The sequence below is a fragment of the Suricata suricatta genome, chromosome 5, assembly GCF_006229205.1.
Source record: "Suricata suricatta isolate VVHF042 chromosome 5, meerkat_22Aug2017_6uvM2_HiC, whole genome shotgun sequence".
Lineage (NCBI taxonomy): Eukaryota > Metazoa > Chordata > Mammalia > Carnivora > Herpestidae > Suricata > Suricata suricatta.
In genome coordinates this window covers 86,393,917-86,409,152 of record NC_043704.1, presented here as the reverse complement: position 1 = coordinate 86,409,152, position 15,236 = coordinate 86,393,917, and the positions used below count along the sequence as shown (strand labels likewise).

At 40.5% G+C, this 15,236-nt stretch overlaps 1 protein-coding gene and 1 pseudogene across 1 annotated transcript in view; both read left to right on the top strand.

Moving 5' to 3' along the window:
* The first annotated feature begins 570 nt into the window (after nucleotides 1-570).
* Nucleotides 571-15,236, top strand: part of ACTL6A (actin like 6A) — a 28,281-nt gene continuing 13,615 nt past the window's right edge. Inside the window, exons 1-5 of the mRNA XM_029939835.1 lie at nucleotides 571-733; nucleotides 10,022-10,098; nucleotides 10,265-10,439; nucleotides 13,620-13,720; nucleotides 14,570-14,667. Of these exons, the coding sequence (XP_029795695.1) occupies nucleotides 709-733; nucleotides 10,022-10,098; nucleotides 10,265-10,439; nucleotides 13,620-13,720; nucleotides 14,570-14,667 (476 nt within the window). The 5' untranslated portion in view covers nucleotides 571-708. The remainder of the gene's footprint in view (nucleotides 734-10,021; nucleotides 10,099-10,264; nucleotides 10,440-13,619; nucleotides 13,721-14,569; nucleotides 14,668-15,236) is intronic.
* LOC115291995 lies at nucleotides 3,835-5,715 on the top strand (annotated as a pseudogene).

Here is a 15,236-nt window from a genome sequence, read left to right as displayed (position 1 = left end):
TTTAAATATTGCAGGATCCTATTGGTTTATCTGATTTACTATTCCCCTACCCCAAAGTTGAGCATCACTTTTTAATATTTTTAACATAAAAGTTAGCTGAAAATACTTTTTCTGGAAAAAAATTCTGCATTCCCTACAATCCAAAACTGGGAGTCAGCTGCGTGGAGATACTTTGTAATTCCAGACTCTGTTTTCTAGGGCTTTGTTTTTTTTCTATCGGATTCCCACTGCTCCTCCGCGCCCAGCCACACCCCTTGGCCCGCCCCGACACTTTCCCGGGTCCTCTCTCCTCCCTCTCCAGCTCCCTCCGCCTTACTCTCCCGCCCACTCAGGAAGCTCCTCCCCCAGCGCCCCCTCTTGCCAGGGGCCAGTTCCGCAACCCAACTCCTTCCCTCCTTCCGTCGCTTTCCCCTTTCCCCGCCTCTATGGCTGCCTTTGATTGGCTAAGATGGCCGTGCCGCGGCAGGGATGCAGCACAACCTCTTTCTGATTGGCTAAAGGGTACCTGGGCCTCTCACGATTGGCTGCTAAGAGCAGACAGCAAGTGTGACTGAGCTCCGGGGTGTGTGGACGCCGCTTTGTTGCCCTAGGGGGGTGGCGGTAGAAGTTAAGAGGGTAGGGGGCTAGTCTTCTCTGGACCCGCAGTCGCGGCTGTCGGAGTCGCTTCGCCCGATAGCTTTTAGCGTTGGAGTCGCGCGGACAGCAGCCATGAGCGGCGGGGTGTACGGGGGAGGTGAGTGAGTGCGGCCGGACAAGAGAGCGCGCCTTTTTAGCGTGCGGGTTTTGTAACCGCCGCCCCCAGCCCTCCCCTCCTCGGCGGCCCCTTCCGGGCTTCCCTGCTCGGGACCCCGGCCTCCCCGCCCCATCCCCGCCCCACTCTCAGCCCGCCTCTGGAGCCCACTCGGCTCTTTTGAGAGCCTTGGGCGCCCGGAGTCGCCTTTCCTTGCGGTTTCATCCAGCCTTGGCCCCCCGAGAAGCAGGGTTTTTGGGGTGCGCGCAGGCGTCGGGCTGGGCGGGCACTCCTTCCAAGGGGGCCGGCCTGGAGAGCCCCGGCTTGAGTGCCCAGCCGCCGGGTCGCATATCCTCCGGTGTCTCCACAAGTCTGCGACTTCTGGGCGTGCGCGCGTGTTTAAACTTGGGAGGTCCCAGCAGTTTGCAAGCGTGAACGGCGGGTTTCCGCAAAGTCCGTGGAGGGTAAAGCGAGCCGAGAGAGGTACCACTGTCTGGAGGGGTGGCGGCCACTCCGGACGCAGCCTCCTCGTTCGTGCTCAGCTGCCTCGCACCTTTCCGTAACTTCTGAAGCCTGTTGACTGTGGGTTCTCCAGAGTTACCTACCCATGGGAACACCTGTAACGTGCAGATGCTTTCCTTGGGCAGGTTGTGGCGTGGTAGAAAGATTAGCACGGGTCTGGGAGTTACACAGACCTGGCTTGTACTTCCAGCCTCACCATTTATTGAGCATTTTAGCCTTGGGCAAGTTACTTAAGTTTTCTCAACTTCGGGCTCGTTTTGGGAAAGAGAATTCCTACCCAGGGTTTGGTGGTTGGGAAGATTCAATGAGATGATGCAATACTTGGCCACGCAACGTGTGGTCCCTGGATCAGCAGTGTCAGCATCACCTGCAAACTTTTTAGAAATGCAGATTCTCAAGCTCCAGTCTGCATATACTGAATCAGAGCTTCCATTCTTGCTAGACAGGTAGAGGAAGCACTGATGTATATGATTCTGGTCTGTGTTGTGTTTGATGAGTTTCAAGAACAGAAAGACAAATCTAAAATGTTGCTTTTGTTACTGTGTCTGGTAAGGATACTCTTTCTGAGGAGGATGGCGTTTTACAGGTAGGGGATAGAAATACTGTTTTCAAAGTTCTCTTAGGAGTTTTTGGAGTGTAGCTAGAGCCTCTTTGAGTTAATATGCTGATCCTCACCCCCTTCCTTCCTGTTTGTGTTCTTGGTTTTTGATGTCTCACATGTGAGAGTCCATAGTTTCCCATTTTTACTTTCGAGAAAGCCTAGTGGATCTTCATGATTTACCTCTTTCTCATCTGAAGATGCAGTCCTGACAAAAACGGGATCTTTGTGCTTTTGCCTCACGGAGGCTGTTTGTTCACCCTGATCCAGGGACCTAGAGGTTGTCTGTATTTCCTTTGAAGGCATTGTTTAATATGACTGAGGCAGAAATGGATATTAAAATGCCAGCAGCAAACATTTATCGAGTGCATACTGTGTACTAAGAACTGTTGCCAGAGACCCTTTCAGGTGTGGCATTTAATGTGTGCGTTAATTCAATCTAAAAGAGCCATAGGAGATGGTACTGTCCCTGTATTATGGAATAAGAAAGTAATATGGAAAGGATGAACTGGACACGTGTTACAGAACTTCCTCAGAAATGGGGAACAGGAATCTCTGGGATGAAGATGGGATTTCAGTGAAACCCTTTCCCATTTTAAAAATAAAAAGTTTTTGGTTGTTTCTCCATAAGTCATTTTTCAGTTGTATAGCCACAGCATAGTCCTGTATGGTTTAGGTATTAAGAACAAACGTCCTGTTTCTTGTTTGATTAGGAGGGGAATATGTCATAAAGCCTGTTCCACGTATAAAATATTTAAAACTCACAAAAATAAGTGCATGATTTTGTGTTTGCGCTGCCTCTGTATGGCCAGTATTTACAGTGGGTAACATTTTCCAGCGGGTGTGCTGTGAGAAGAAACCAACTTCTTCCCACCTAGGTTTTGTATAATTAACTTAGTAAGCTGTATTTTTGACTTGCTTATTGAAAAGATGTTTGAAGTTTAAATTTTAAAATGTATGGCTGTCTTATTCTAATAATGATTTCTGACTAGATCTGACACTGACCTTCAGCTTTATAAAGCATATTTTATCCAGATTTCTATACTTTTTAAATGGTTTTTGGACCTACTCATTGCTCCTATGACTATCTCTCATGGTACTCCTTTACTTCAAACTCTGCATTATAAAAATAAATAGGCAAACTTTGATAAGTTCTTTGTTTCATCATTCCTGCACCCCTGACCCCCAAATCTCTGATCTTAAAATTTTCTCAAAATCCTCATCCCCATGAGTTGGGGCACCCTGTCCAAACAAACAAATAAAACGATCTTCCCACTTTCTCCCAGAGTCATTAGTCTTCAGTATTATATTGGAATGTTTTAACACCAGGTCAGAAAATTGCCACTATTGTTTCATGTTTTCCCAGAAAAACCACCACACCTTTAAACTTGGAAGCCATTTACTTTAGAAAAACATCAACATCTTCAGAAAGGTGAAAACTGTGTTTTTAGTAGCAAAGGGATTCAGCTCTTGAGGATTTTTATTAGAAATTGTATCGTGGTTTTTAAATATCCAGACCTCTGTGGTTATGGTTTAAGTCTCCTATCTCCCTTTGCCATTCTCCTATTTTGTTCCATTGGTTCTAGTTGTTAACAACACGAAGTATAGGAAATGGACCTAGATCTTTGAAAAGGGAAAAACAAAGCAGATGCAAAATTCTAAGAATCAGGAGTCTTACATTAAAATTCTACTGTATCTAGTTTGCCATCTAATTAAGACAGGACCATTATTGATTTGTTAGATTTTTTTAAATTTGTTTTTTTAATGTTTAGTTTTGAGAAGACAGAGAATGTGTGAGGTGGTGAGGGGCAGAGAGAGAGAGAGAGAGGGAGAAACAGAATCTGAAACAGCTCCAGGCTCTGAGCTGTCAGCATAGAGCCTGATGCAGGGCTCAAACTCATAAACTGTGAGATTATGACCTGAGCCAAAGTTGAGTGCTCAACGGACTGAGCCACCAAGGCGCCCCTAGATTTTTCATTTCATAAAAAAAATTTTTTGAGTGTGCTCATTATGAGCCCTGCAGGTATAGCCTCTGCCTCCAAGAAGCTCAGCCTTACAGGTGAGGCAGTCAGATAAATAGACACTACATTTTATTTGCTTTAGTTGTACACCCCCCCCCCCCCGCTCATATTTAAACAGCTGAAGTTGGACTATTTCTCTTTTCTTTTTGAAGTTTTTCTATTTTACATATTAAATTTTTTTCAAATTTTAATTCAACTATAATTAACATGGAATATTTCTTGATGGTGTAGCAGAGTTTAATTGGCAGCATGCTTTTTTTCTTGGTGCTTGAAGTGATGGTGCATCTTATTTATATAATTTTATATTGATGAGAAAGGGTAACTAATTCAATAGAGTGTGTGGTAATGACAATATGTAGAAGGTACAAAGGTAGAACAGAGAAGAGAGTTACTAAGTCATTGTAGGGGAGTCAGAGGATTTCATAAGAGAGGTTGTGGGGATGTTGGAAGAAGAGTGGAGAAGGACAACATATGCAAAAATGAGCTGAGTGAGAGTACGTGGTGTGTTTAGGAGACATCATCCAGTCATGCTAGTGTATAAAGTGGGAAAGGAGATTACTGCCAGATTTTGCTAGGCCTTCAGTATCAGCTGGGTGAAATGACTTGAATTTTATTTTGTAGATGATGGGGAACAACTGATTCTCTTTTCGTTGAGGATTTATGTACCTATATGTTCAGAGTTATAATTTTGAAAGATCACAGTGCAGCAATTTAAAAGGTAGATGGAAAACATGAAGAGATAGGAAGCACAGTACTTACAGGGAATTATAGTATAGTAATTCCCTGTTGAGATAAGAGCTTGACTCAAGACAAGGGCAATGGTAGTAAAGAAGAAGGGGATTGAAAAATATTTAGCAGAATGTGTGGCAGAACTTTATGAGGGGTATGAAAATACAAAGGCATTCACAATTCTTTTTTTTTTGCCTCTGCTGATTGGGCCACTAACTGAGATAGCACTGTTGAGATTAGGTTAGGTAGGAAGGGGAAAAGAAGACAGTGCTTCAGATATGTTGAATATGAGGTAACCATGGGACATCAGGTAGAATTGATGTTGTACACCAAGAAGGTTGACACATGGCCTTTTGGCTCTCTGAGTAGCACCATGGTGGTCAGCAAGAACAAGTGTCTTGTGAAAAGTGGCAGAAAGGGAGCCAAGAAAAAAGTGGTTGATCTGTTTTCTGAGGAAAATTGGTCTGATGTAAAAACACTACCTATGTTTGTTCAGTATAAGAAATATTGGAAAAATACTAGTCACAAGAACTCAAGGAACCAAAATTTTATCTGATTGGTTAAGGGTCATGTTTTTGAAGTGAGCCTTCTGTAGAATGATGCAGCTGGCATTTAGAAAATTTAAGTTAATTACTGAGGATGTTCAGGGCAAAACCTGCCTAATTTCCATGGCATGTATTTTACCTGTGACAAAATGGGCTTCCTAGTCAAAAAATGGCAGACCGTGATCGAAACTCCTGTTGAACAGGTCAAGACTGCTGATGGTTATTCGCTTCTATTAGTTTGTGTTGATTTTACCAAAACGAGCAACAGTCCAATTCAGAAGAGCTCTTATGCTCAGTACCAACAGGTCCACCAAATCCAGAAAATGATGATGGAGATTATGACCTGAGGTGTGCAAACAAATGACTTGAAAGAAATGGTCAATTAATTGATTCCAGACATCATCAGATAAGACTGAGATGAGGCTTGCCAGTTTATTTATCCACTCCATGATGTCTTTGTTAGAAAAGTAAAAATGCTGAAGAAGCCCAAGTTTGAATTGGGAATGCTCATGGAGCTTCATGGTGAAGGTAGTAATTCACTTTTCCTTGAAAAGGAAAAGCTCCTGGGAAGAAGACCAGTGCTAAAGTGTTGCTTTTTTTTTTTTTTTAATGTTTATTTATTTATTTATTTATTTTTATTTTGAATGTTTATTTTTGAGAGAGAGAGCGCGCGCGTAGAGGGACAGAGAGAGAGGAAGACACAGACTCCAAAGCAGGCTCCATCCAGGCTCTGAGCTGTCAGCACAGAGCCTGACACAGGGCTCAGACTCCTGAACCGTGAGATCACAGCCTGACCCAAAGTCTGACGCTTAACCAACCGAGCAACCCTGACACCCCTAGAGACCAGTGCTAAAGTTGAACGAGCTGATGGATATGAACCACCATCAGGTCTGAATCTGTTTAAAATTCAGACACTTAATGATAACAAATAAAAAATCATATCTGTGTTGATTTTTTAAAAAGAAGTTTGAGACTTGGATCTAGATGAAGGTGAGGGCTTGAGAGAAAGATTTGAGCTTGGAATTGTCAGTATTTTGGTGGAAGTTGAGGTGTAGGGGTGGAGCAGATTACCTAGGAGGGTAAATTAAGGGAGGGGTTCCAAATGTGGGACCCCTGGTCTTCCCAAGGAATCCACAGGTAGAACTACATTTTTTTATAATTGGTTTCTTTTACAGTCTATTTTAGAACGTTCTAAGAAGGGAGTCCTAAGTTTCCTAATGTGTCTGTATTAGTTTGCCAGAGCTGCCGTAACAAAGTACCACAGACTGGGTGGCTTAAATAACAGAAATTCATTTTCTCACAGTTCTGGAGACAAGAAGTCTGATATCAAGGTGCTGGCAGGGTTGTTTTCCTTGGGGGTTGTTTTTTGGTTTGTAAGGGCCATCTTCCCTCTGTGTCTTCACATGGTTTTCTCTCTGTACATAGATGTGTCCAAATTTCCTCTTCATATAAGGACACCAGTCCTGTTGGGTTAGGGCCCATCCTAAGGATCTCATTTTAATTTAATCGCCACTTTAAAGACCTTATTTTTCAAATACAGTCATGTTTTAAGGTACCAGGGGGTCAAGACTTCAGTATATGGGGGCGCCTGGGTGGCTCAGTGGGTTGAGCATCTGACTTCGGCTCAGGTCATGATCTCACAGTTCATGGGTTCAAGCCTGGTGTCAGGCTCTGTGCTGACAGCTCAGAGCCTGGAGCCTGCTTCTGATTCTGTGTGTCCCTCTCTCTCTCTGCCCCTCCCCTACTCATGATCTGTCTCTCAAAAATAAATAAATGTTAGAAGAAATTATATTTTAAAAAAAGATTTCAGTATATGATTTAGAGGAAAACAGTTCAGCCCAGAGCTTTGTGAAAGGGGTCTATGATATAGAAAAGGTTAAGAGCCTTGATCCTTGAGAATGAGAGTTGAATATTTTGGTTAACCAGGCAGTTAATTCATTTAGTTAGGATATTTCTTTACCTAACATTCTAATTAGTCAATGTCAAAGTTAATTAATTTGTATTCATTTGTAACTTTACTATTTGTACTTGAGGATATGTGCTGCGGTGAAAACAAATGCAGTGCTATGCTTTTAAGGACCCCTACTTTCAGACAAAATAATTTGGGTTAGAGAATTGTATAGAGAATGAGTAATTATTTTGGGAAATATAATAAATGCAGAAACTTCCTTTCAAATTAGGAATAAAAATAGGTGGCTCTTTATTTAAATAAAAATGTAAAGATATCTCTTCACTATGAATATCTGTATGATCATTGGTTTCTCTTTATTTTAAAACTTAATTTTTAATACTTTAGACATACTAATAAGGAAACATATATATGTAAGTTTGTATGTGATAGATGTAACCTTTTACCTGTATTTGCCTGAGATGTTTTAAGAAATAGAATGTTACTCACATAGAGTCCTCTTTGCTCCCTCCTTGGGGGAACCACAGAACTGAAGTTGGGTAGGCAGCATTACCAGGCCCTGGGCATATTTTTATTACTAAGTGTATGTGTATCCGTAATGAATTAAACAGTATTGTAATGTACGTGTATGTGTATATATAGTAACTAGCTTTTCTTTCTTTCCTTTTTTTTTTTTTTAGTCTATTCATTTATTTTGAGAAAGAGAGAGAATCCCAAGCAGACTCTGCACTGTCAGCACAGAGCCCTCCATGGGGCTCAGACTCACAAACTATGAGATCATGACCAGACCCAGACACTTAACCTTCTGAGCTACCCAGGTGCCCCTAGTAGCTAGCTTTTCAAACTAGTCACATTTTTTTAGATTTATCCATATTGATATGTAGATCTAGACCATTCATTTTAACTGTTGTATAGTATTTCATGGTACAAATAATTTATAATTTATTTCCCTACTGAGAAGCCATTAGCTTATTTTTCTTTTTCTGTGACAAGCAGTGTGGTAATAATAATGCTAGTGGCAGCTCGCACTTACTGTGATTATTATGTGCTAGTCATGTTGTAAGTGCTTATGTGCATTAACGCATTTAACACATTTATTTATTATCACATCCTATGTGATGCGCGTTTACATACGAGGAAACTGAGGCAGAGAGGTAAGAAATAAATCACCGAAGGTCACATAGCTACTGAACATTCTCAAATGTGTTTCCTTGTGATGTGTGTGAGAGAGTTTCTGTAGAGAAGATAAAGCATAATTTCTGTGTATGTACATTTAGTGCATAGGACTAAATTGAATGTTATGGTTGTATCAGTTTACAGCTTTTATTAGTAAATGTGTAGGAGCTCCTCTTTCCCTACATCTTTGACAGTACTTGGTCTTATCAGGTGGATTTTGCCAATTAAATAATAGTTCGTTATTGTTTTTAATGATTGAAAAAAGTGAAAAATTAATGCCTGAAAACCCAAATGTTTTGGTTTTGGAGCATGCTGTTTTGGGGGGAATATTTTCAAACTATAATTAGAGGCTTTTCTCTGAATTTGAATGTGAAACAAAATTACCAGCTTTCTTCCCAGCATTAAACTTGATCTACTAAAAATCTTTGAAATGTGCAAACTTTGATAACTTTTTACTTGGCTTATGTAATTATGTCTTAAACTCTTCTTCAGGGTCCCTCTTTTTCTTGGGGTTTTGCTAAGTTTCTGTTGTAATTGCATGGAATGTAATATCCGTTAACATGAAAAGTGCTGAGTGTACTGGTATCTTCCCTTTGCCTCTCCACTTTCCACCCACTTGCACGCTCTTTGGGCCCTTGAAGAGTGACCCTTACTGCCTGCCTCAGTGGGTCTCAGTGGTTTGGCCAGTGGTAGGGGAACCATGTTTCCTGCTTTATGCCTCTTGTTCTTGTGTAACTATTAACGAGGAACCCTTTTTTGCATTCAGAAGTGGCCCAGTTTGGGTAAGTAATCGTAAGATTACCTAACCAGTGGAGAGGAGGAAGACAGAGGTTGATATATTTATTAGTTGGTTCTTTCCCCTCAGGGTCAGCCATGGGTTACTGCATCCCTCAACCGAAGGTCACGACTCCCGTCAGGTAGTCCTCCCAACATAGCTGTTTCTGGGTTCTGCTAACAGTTCTTCCTCCGTGTTTGTTCAGTTCTGAGGGTGGCAACAGTTGCTAGGGTACCATACTATCTCTTTTGGTTTTCCTATATTTTCCCTATATTTTTGTAAATAGTCCCTTTAATAAGTAAACTTGCAAATTACTCAATGTTAGCATACCATCTCTTTTCTGATTGAACCTCTAATGATATACAGGGTATGACATGTTATATTTGAACTGAATGAATCTTTATTTTAAGGTGTATTTAAGTCTAGGATCAAGCTTATAATAATATGAATGTAATACCTGTTTTAATTTTATTTAATTTTTAAAAAGTATTTTATTTATTTTTGAGACAGAAACAGAGCATGAGCGGGAAGGGGCAGAGAGAGAGGGAGACACAGAATCTGAAGACAGGCTCCAGGCTCTGAGCTGTCAGCACAGAGCCCAACATGGGGCACGAACCCACGGACAGTGAGATCATGACCTGAGCCGTAGTCGGAGGCTTAACCGACTGAGCCACTTAGGCACCTCAATTTTTAATAGAAATTTGACATTCTCAGTTTAAGCACATTACTCTTTTTTTTAATTAAAAATGTTTTTAATGCACATTTATTTTAGAGAGAGAGAGTGCAACTGGAGTAGGGGCAGAGAGAGAGAGGGAGACAGAATCTGAAGCAGGCTCCAGGCTCTGAGCTGTCAGCACAGAGCTCAGTTTGGGGCTCAGACTCACCAACCATGAGATCACAACCAAAGATGGACGCTCAGCCGACTGAGCCACCCACGCACCCCAGCACGTTAAGTACTCTGAATTTTCATATGAGGCATGTAGGTTGTTAATGTTAATTATCCTTCCTTTTTCCAGATGAGGTTGGAGCTCTTGTTTTTGACATTGGCTCTTATACTGTGAGAGCTGGTTATGCTGGTGAGGACTGTCCCAAGGTAAGTGCAGCATCAGTTAATTAGATATGAAAGGACCATTTACTTGAGTAGAATTAAATTCATGCAGAAATTCTCACTCAAATATGGTAAAAGATTTTAGCTGGGAAAAAATGACTACTAGATGAAACAGGTAAAACTTGTAATATCATGTTTTTGACTCTTCCAGGTGGATTTCCCCACAGCTATTGGTATGGTGGTAGAAAGAGATGATGGAAGCACATTGATGGAAATAGACGGTGACAAAGGCAAACAAGGCGGCCCCACCTATTACATAGATACTAATGCCCTGCGCGTTCCCAGGGAGAATACGGAGGCCATTTCTCCACTGAAAAATGGGATGGGTATGGTGTTTGCTGAAATGGATTCGATTTATAGAGTATATATGGTACATTTTAGAAGTAAGACAACGGCTTCTTATAAGTTGAATATGGGGCATTTTTTTTATTCTACAAATTGATGTTCTAGGCACTGAGAATACAAAGATGCTTCAAACATGTTCCTTTTCCTCAAGAAACTTGTTAAGGAGATATAGATATACAAATATGTAGAATAAGTGTTGTTTGATAAGCAGTGGGATTAGAGAGAAGTATTTAACTCCGTCATTGGGGGTCAGTTATGGTTTTCATAAAGGAGGTAACTTTTGTACTGAATCTTGATCAATAAATAAGGATTAGCCTACCAAGGCAGAGTAAAGCAGAGCAGCCAGCATGTGTGAAGAGCTGGAGCTATGGAAGAAGCTTACGTATTTATTAGATCATCAGTTAAGTATGGCTGTTAACAGTGGGGTGCATTAGCATCGGTTGCAGGAAAGGTGGGCAGAGAGCAATCATAACAGGGCTTGTAAACTATGCCAGGAGTGCATTAAGCTAGCAACTTAAAGATAACTCCAAAGGGATTTTTTAAATTAAGAAATGGTTTAAAAAAATTTTTTTTAATTTGAGAGAGAACGAGAGTATGACATAGAGAGAGAGGGGAGAGAGAGGGAGGGAGGGAGACAGAGAGACAGAGTCAGGGAGAGACTCATAGGCAGGCTCCATGCTCAGTGTGGAGCCCAGTGTGGGGCTCACTCCCATGATCCTTTTTTTTTTTTTTAATTTTTTTTTAATGCTTTTTAAATTTATTTTTGAGAGACAGAGAGAGACAGCTAGAGCAGGGGAGGTCAGAGAGAGAGGGAGATACAGAATCTGAAGCGGGCTCCAGGCTCTGAGCTAGCTGTCAGCACAGAGCCTGACGTGGGGCTCGAACCCACGAACCGTGAGATCTGACCTGAGCCGAAGCCGGACGCTTAACCGACTGAGCCACCCAGGCGCCCCACTCCCATGATCCTTGGGATCATGACTTGAGCCAAAATCAAGAGTCGGCCGCTTAACCGACTGAGCCACACAAGCATTCCAACCCCAAAGGAATTTAAACAGAGGTGTGTTTGCCAGCTGGAGAGATTATTCTAAGAGCAATACACAGGCTAGATTGGGGAGAGATACTGGAGACAGGAGGATCAGTTAGGGAGGTGAGAATTGAGATGAGAAATGAAGAGGGTTTAAATTTTATCACTAATGGTAGGGATCTTGAGATGGCTTTGAGAGCTATCAAAGAGGTGAAAAGAGAATAGTTGAAAGTTTCCTAGATTTTTGAGTGGGGTGATTGAATAGAGGGTACCATACATTGAAGTAGGAATTGAATGGGAAAGAGCAAGTTTTATGGTCTTAAAAGACAAGTGTATTGGTAATATCTGCGGTCACTGTTAGATTCAGTTCCTCACTAGAAGGACTCACAGGACTCAGCATGTAGTTGTTCTCATGGCTAAGGTTTATTATACTGAAAGGATACAAACCAAATTGACAAAGGGAAAAAAAAAAGGTATGGAGTGAAGTCCAGACAAATCCAGTGTAAACTTCTGGGAGTCTTCTCACAGTGGAGTCATATGGGGTGTACTTAATTTCACCAGCGATGAGTTGTAACGACATGTGTATTGTCTACCAGGGGAGCTCATTAGAGACGATTTTTATTGGGGGTGGTCATGTAGGTACCATGTGCCTAGCATGTACTAAAATTCAAGGCTCCCAGAAGGAAAGAAGGCGTTCAGCATAAACCACATTGTACAAAAGTTGAAGTGCAGTGAACTACTCTTAAATCATTTAGGGAAAGGTTTTTGGTTTTTTTTATTTTTTATTTTTTAAAAAACATTTATTTTTGAGAGAGAGAGCGTGAGTAGGGGAGGGCAGAGAGAGGAAGACATGGAATCGAAGCAGGCTTCAGGCTCCAAGGTGTCAGCCCAGAGCCCGACGTGGGGCTTGAACTCACGAACTGCGAGATCATGACCTGAACCGAAGTCGGCCACTTAACCGACTGAGCTACCTAGGCGCCCCTAGGGAAAGTTTTATATCACTGTAGGGAACTGGTTATCAGGCAAATTCCCAGATGCCAGCTAAGGGTCAGCTTTGCAAGCAGGCCTTTTTCTGTACAGCAAGCAAATGAGTTTGTTTTTGAGTTCAAAGTATTTGAATGTCGGTGCTGTTCTATTCAGCGGGTGAGAATTTTAAGACATGGAGTTGCATTATTATTAGCCAGAAAGAGTGTGGAATATTAGAAAAGGATTGAGGATAGGGTTCCTTGTGAAAGCCTGTTCTCTATTTAACCAAAGAGAAGAAAGGGTGCCCATGAAGGAGAATGAGAAGGAACAGTTAGGGCTGTAGAATATTCTGGAGAAGGCCAAGAGAAAAAAAAGTTTTGGAAGTATAGAAGTCCAGCAATTATTGTTCTCAGCTGTGACATGGAGATTTACACTAAGAAGGGAAAAGTTAAGAGTGACTAGCGAAGTTCATTGACACCCGAGCACCACCCCCCCAAAGCCACATAGGACTGTGGGAGGATATCGTACAAGTAATGAAATTTCTTTGGACTGTGGCAGAACAAGTTTGTAAACTTTTGAGCAGTCAGTAGTGTCAGATAACCTAAAGGGGTCAAGTGATACTACAAATGTGAAGTTTCCACTGGATTTTTCTGTTAGAAGGTCATAGCAAAATGCAAACATTTTCAATGGAATGTTTAGGTGGAAGCCAAATTGAAGGCATGTTATAGTCTCTGAGGGTTTGTATATTTTATATATTATATATAATATAAAAATATATGTATGCTATGTATATAAACTATATGTATATTATATATTTATATGTATCTTTTAATCTTTCTTCTGGTAGACTAAGGGTTTTGAATATCAGGTTTACATTATACCATTCTTTTGTATTTCCTCTTATGATTTGAATTATATACTGTGCCTCTAGTACTTATTGAATGATACTTGGTATTTTAGGTGTATTAGATACACTAATTACATTTGGGACACGTCTTAGGGGTTGTGATACTGTTGGGGCTAGACAAACCAAAAAGAGGTTCCATATTGTATAGAAGACAAAGATGATGTCAAACTATTAATGCTAAAACATAGAAAATAGTCTCTTAAAAGATTCTGTATTCATCTTCAACTAAGCATTGTTTTGAAGGTAATTAATCTTATATTGTAGTTGAAGATTGGGATAGTTTCCAGGCTATTTTGGATCATACCTATAAAATGCATGTCAAATCAGAAGCCAGCCTGCATCCTGTTCTCATGTCAGAAGCACCGGTAAGATAAAGACTTTGTTTTCCTAATTTCTGTAGTGGTGGTGGTTGTTTTTAACTCCTTTGAAGAATGTTTTCTTTTTCTTTACCGAGGCATAGAAGTTCATATTTTGAATTTTGAAAGTTAGGGAAAGGGGGATTAATTTTTAGATACTCTTAAAGTTTTTATTATTTTAGTAATTAAAATATTCAAAGAACAAAAAACAAACCACCCTAAATGGGGTCTGGTTATTTATTTTTTCCAGGGATTTATTTAACATTTGATTTCCTTGGGCCGCTTCCCATTTGGGTTGATGAATTGTCCCTTGTGTCCCAAAGGGACAGTGTATCTGCTTTTATATTCTGCTCACCAGGAGAGATGTCAAACGTGGAACGAGGGCTGGCAGTTACTAGGTCGATGTCTCTCGTGAAATACATTTGGTACCGAGTCCGTAGAGCCCAGAAGGCTAGTGTAATGATCATAAATGATCAATATTTTGTTACTGGTTTTAACCTCTAGTTTCTTTTATGAGTAGCAACTCTTAAGTAGGAGAATTTGGTGGTTTAAAATGACTAGATTGACTCTTAAGATTTAATAATACTTTATAAAAATCCTGATTTTGTGTGCTTTGAAAAGTCTGTAACCTATAGAACTCCTAGCAACAGTTTTACTTTTTATTAAAAATTTTAAACTATATTTATTAAATTTACTTACACATAAATAGAAATATACATAATTATTAAGGTTATTTTCTACGGTATTGTGTTTTTAATGTTTATATCTTTTTAATATAGAGCTGTATTAAATCTTGAAATAAATCAACATTTTAGTTTTTAAACAGTAAATAACTTACATTTCTTTTTCCCTTTTAAGTGGAATACTAGAGCAAAGAGAGAGAAACTGACAGAATTAATGTTTGAACACTACAACATCCCTGCATTCTTCCTTTGCAAAACTGCAGTTCTGACAGCGTATCCTTGAAAGAGTAACGTTCAGCTTTTCTTTAGAAGTAAATATGGTGGGGGGGGCCTGGGTGGCTTGGTTGGTTTAGTGGCTGACTCTTAATTTTGGCTCAGATCATGATCCCAGGGTTGTGGGATCGAGCCCCAAGTTGGAGTTGGGCTCTGTGTTGAGCATGGAACCTGCTTAAGATTCTCTTCTCTCTTCCTCTGACCATCTCCCCATCCCCACTCTCTCTCTTAAGAAAATAAAGGAGAAGAACAACATATGTGGTACCATTAAAGATTAAAGATGATGCCCCCAGGAGGAAGACACGAGCCAATTCTTGCTGGTTCAGAAATTTTTTTCCTTTCTCTCCCTTTTTAGCTGTGTTTTAGTATTTCCCATTGGAATAGATATACCACAAGTTACTGGAGGGAAATAAGAAAGAAATGCTCCAATCCTGCTTATTAGCAAAGTTTTTAAAAATTTTGTTTTTAGAAGGGGAATGTGCTAAGAGGGCAGTATTTAAGCCAGTTGGCTTAAGTGAGTTAAAAGATTGCCATTTCCTTTCTCCTTTCTCATTACCATAGAAAAGTGG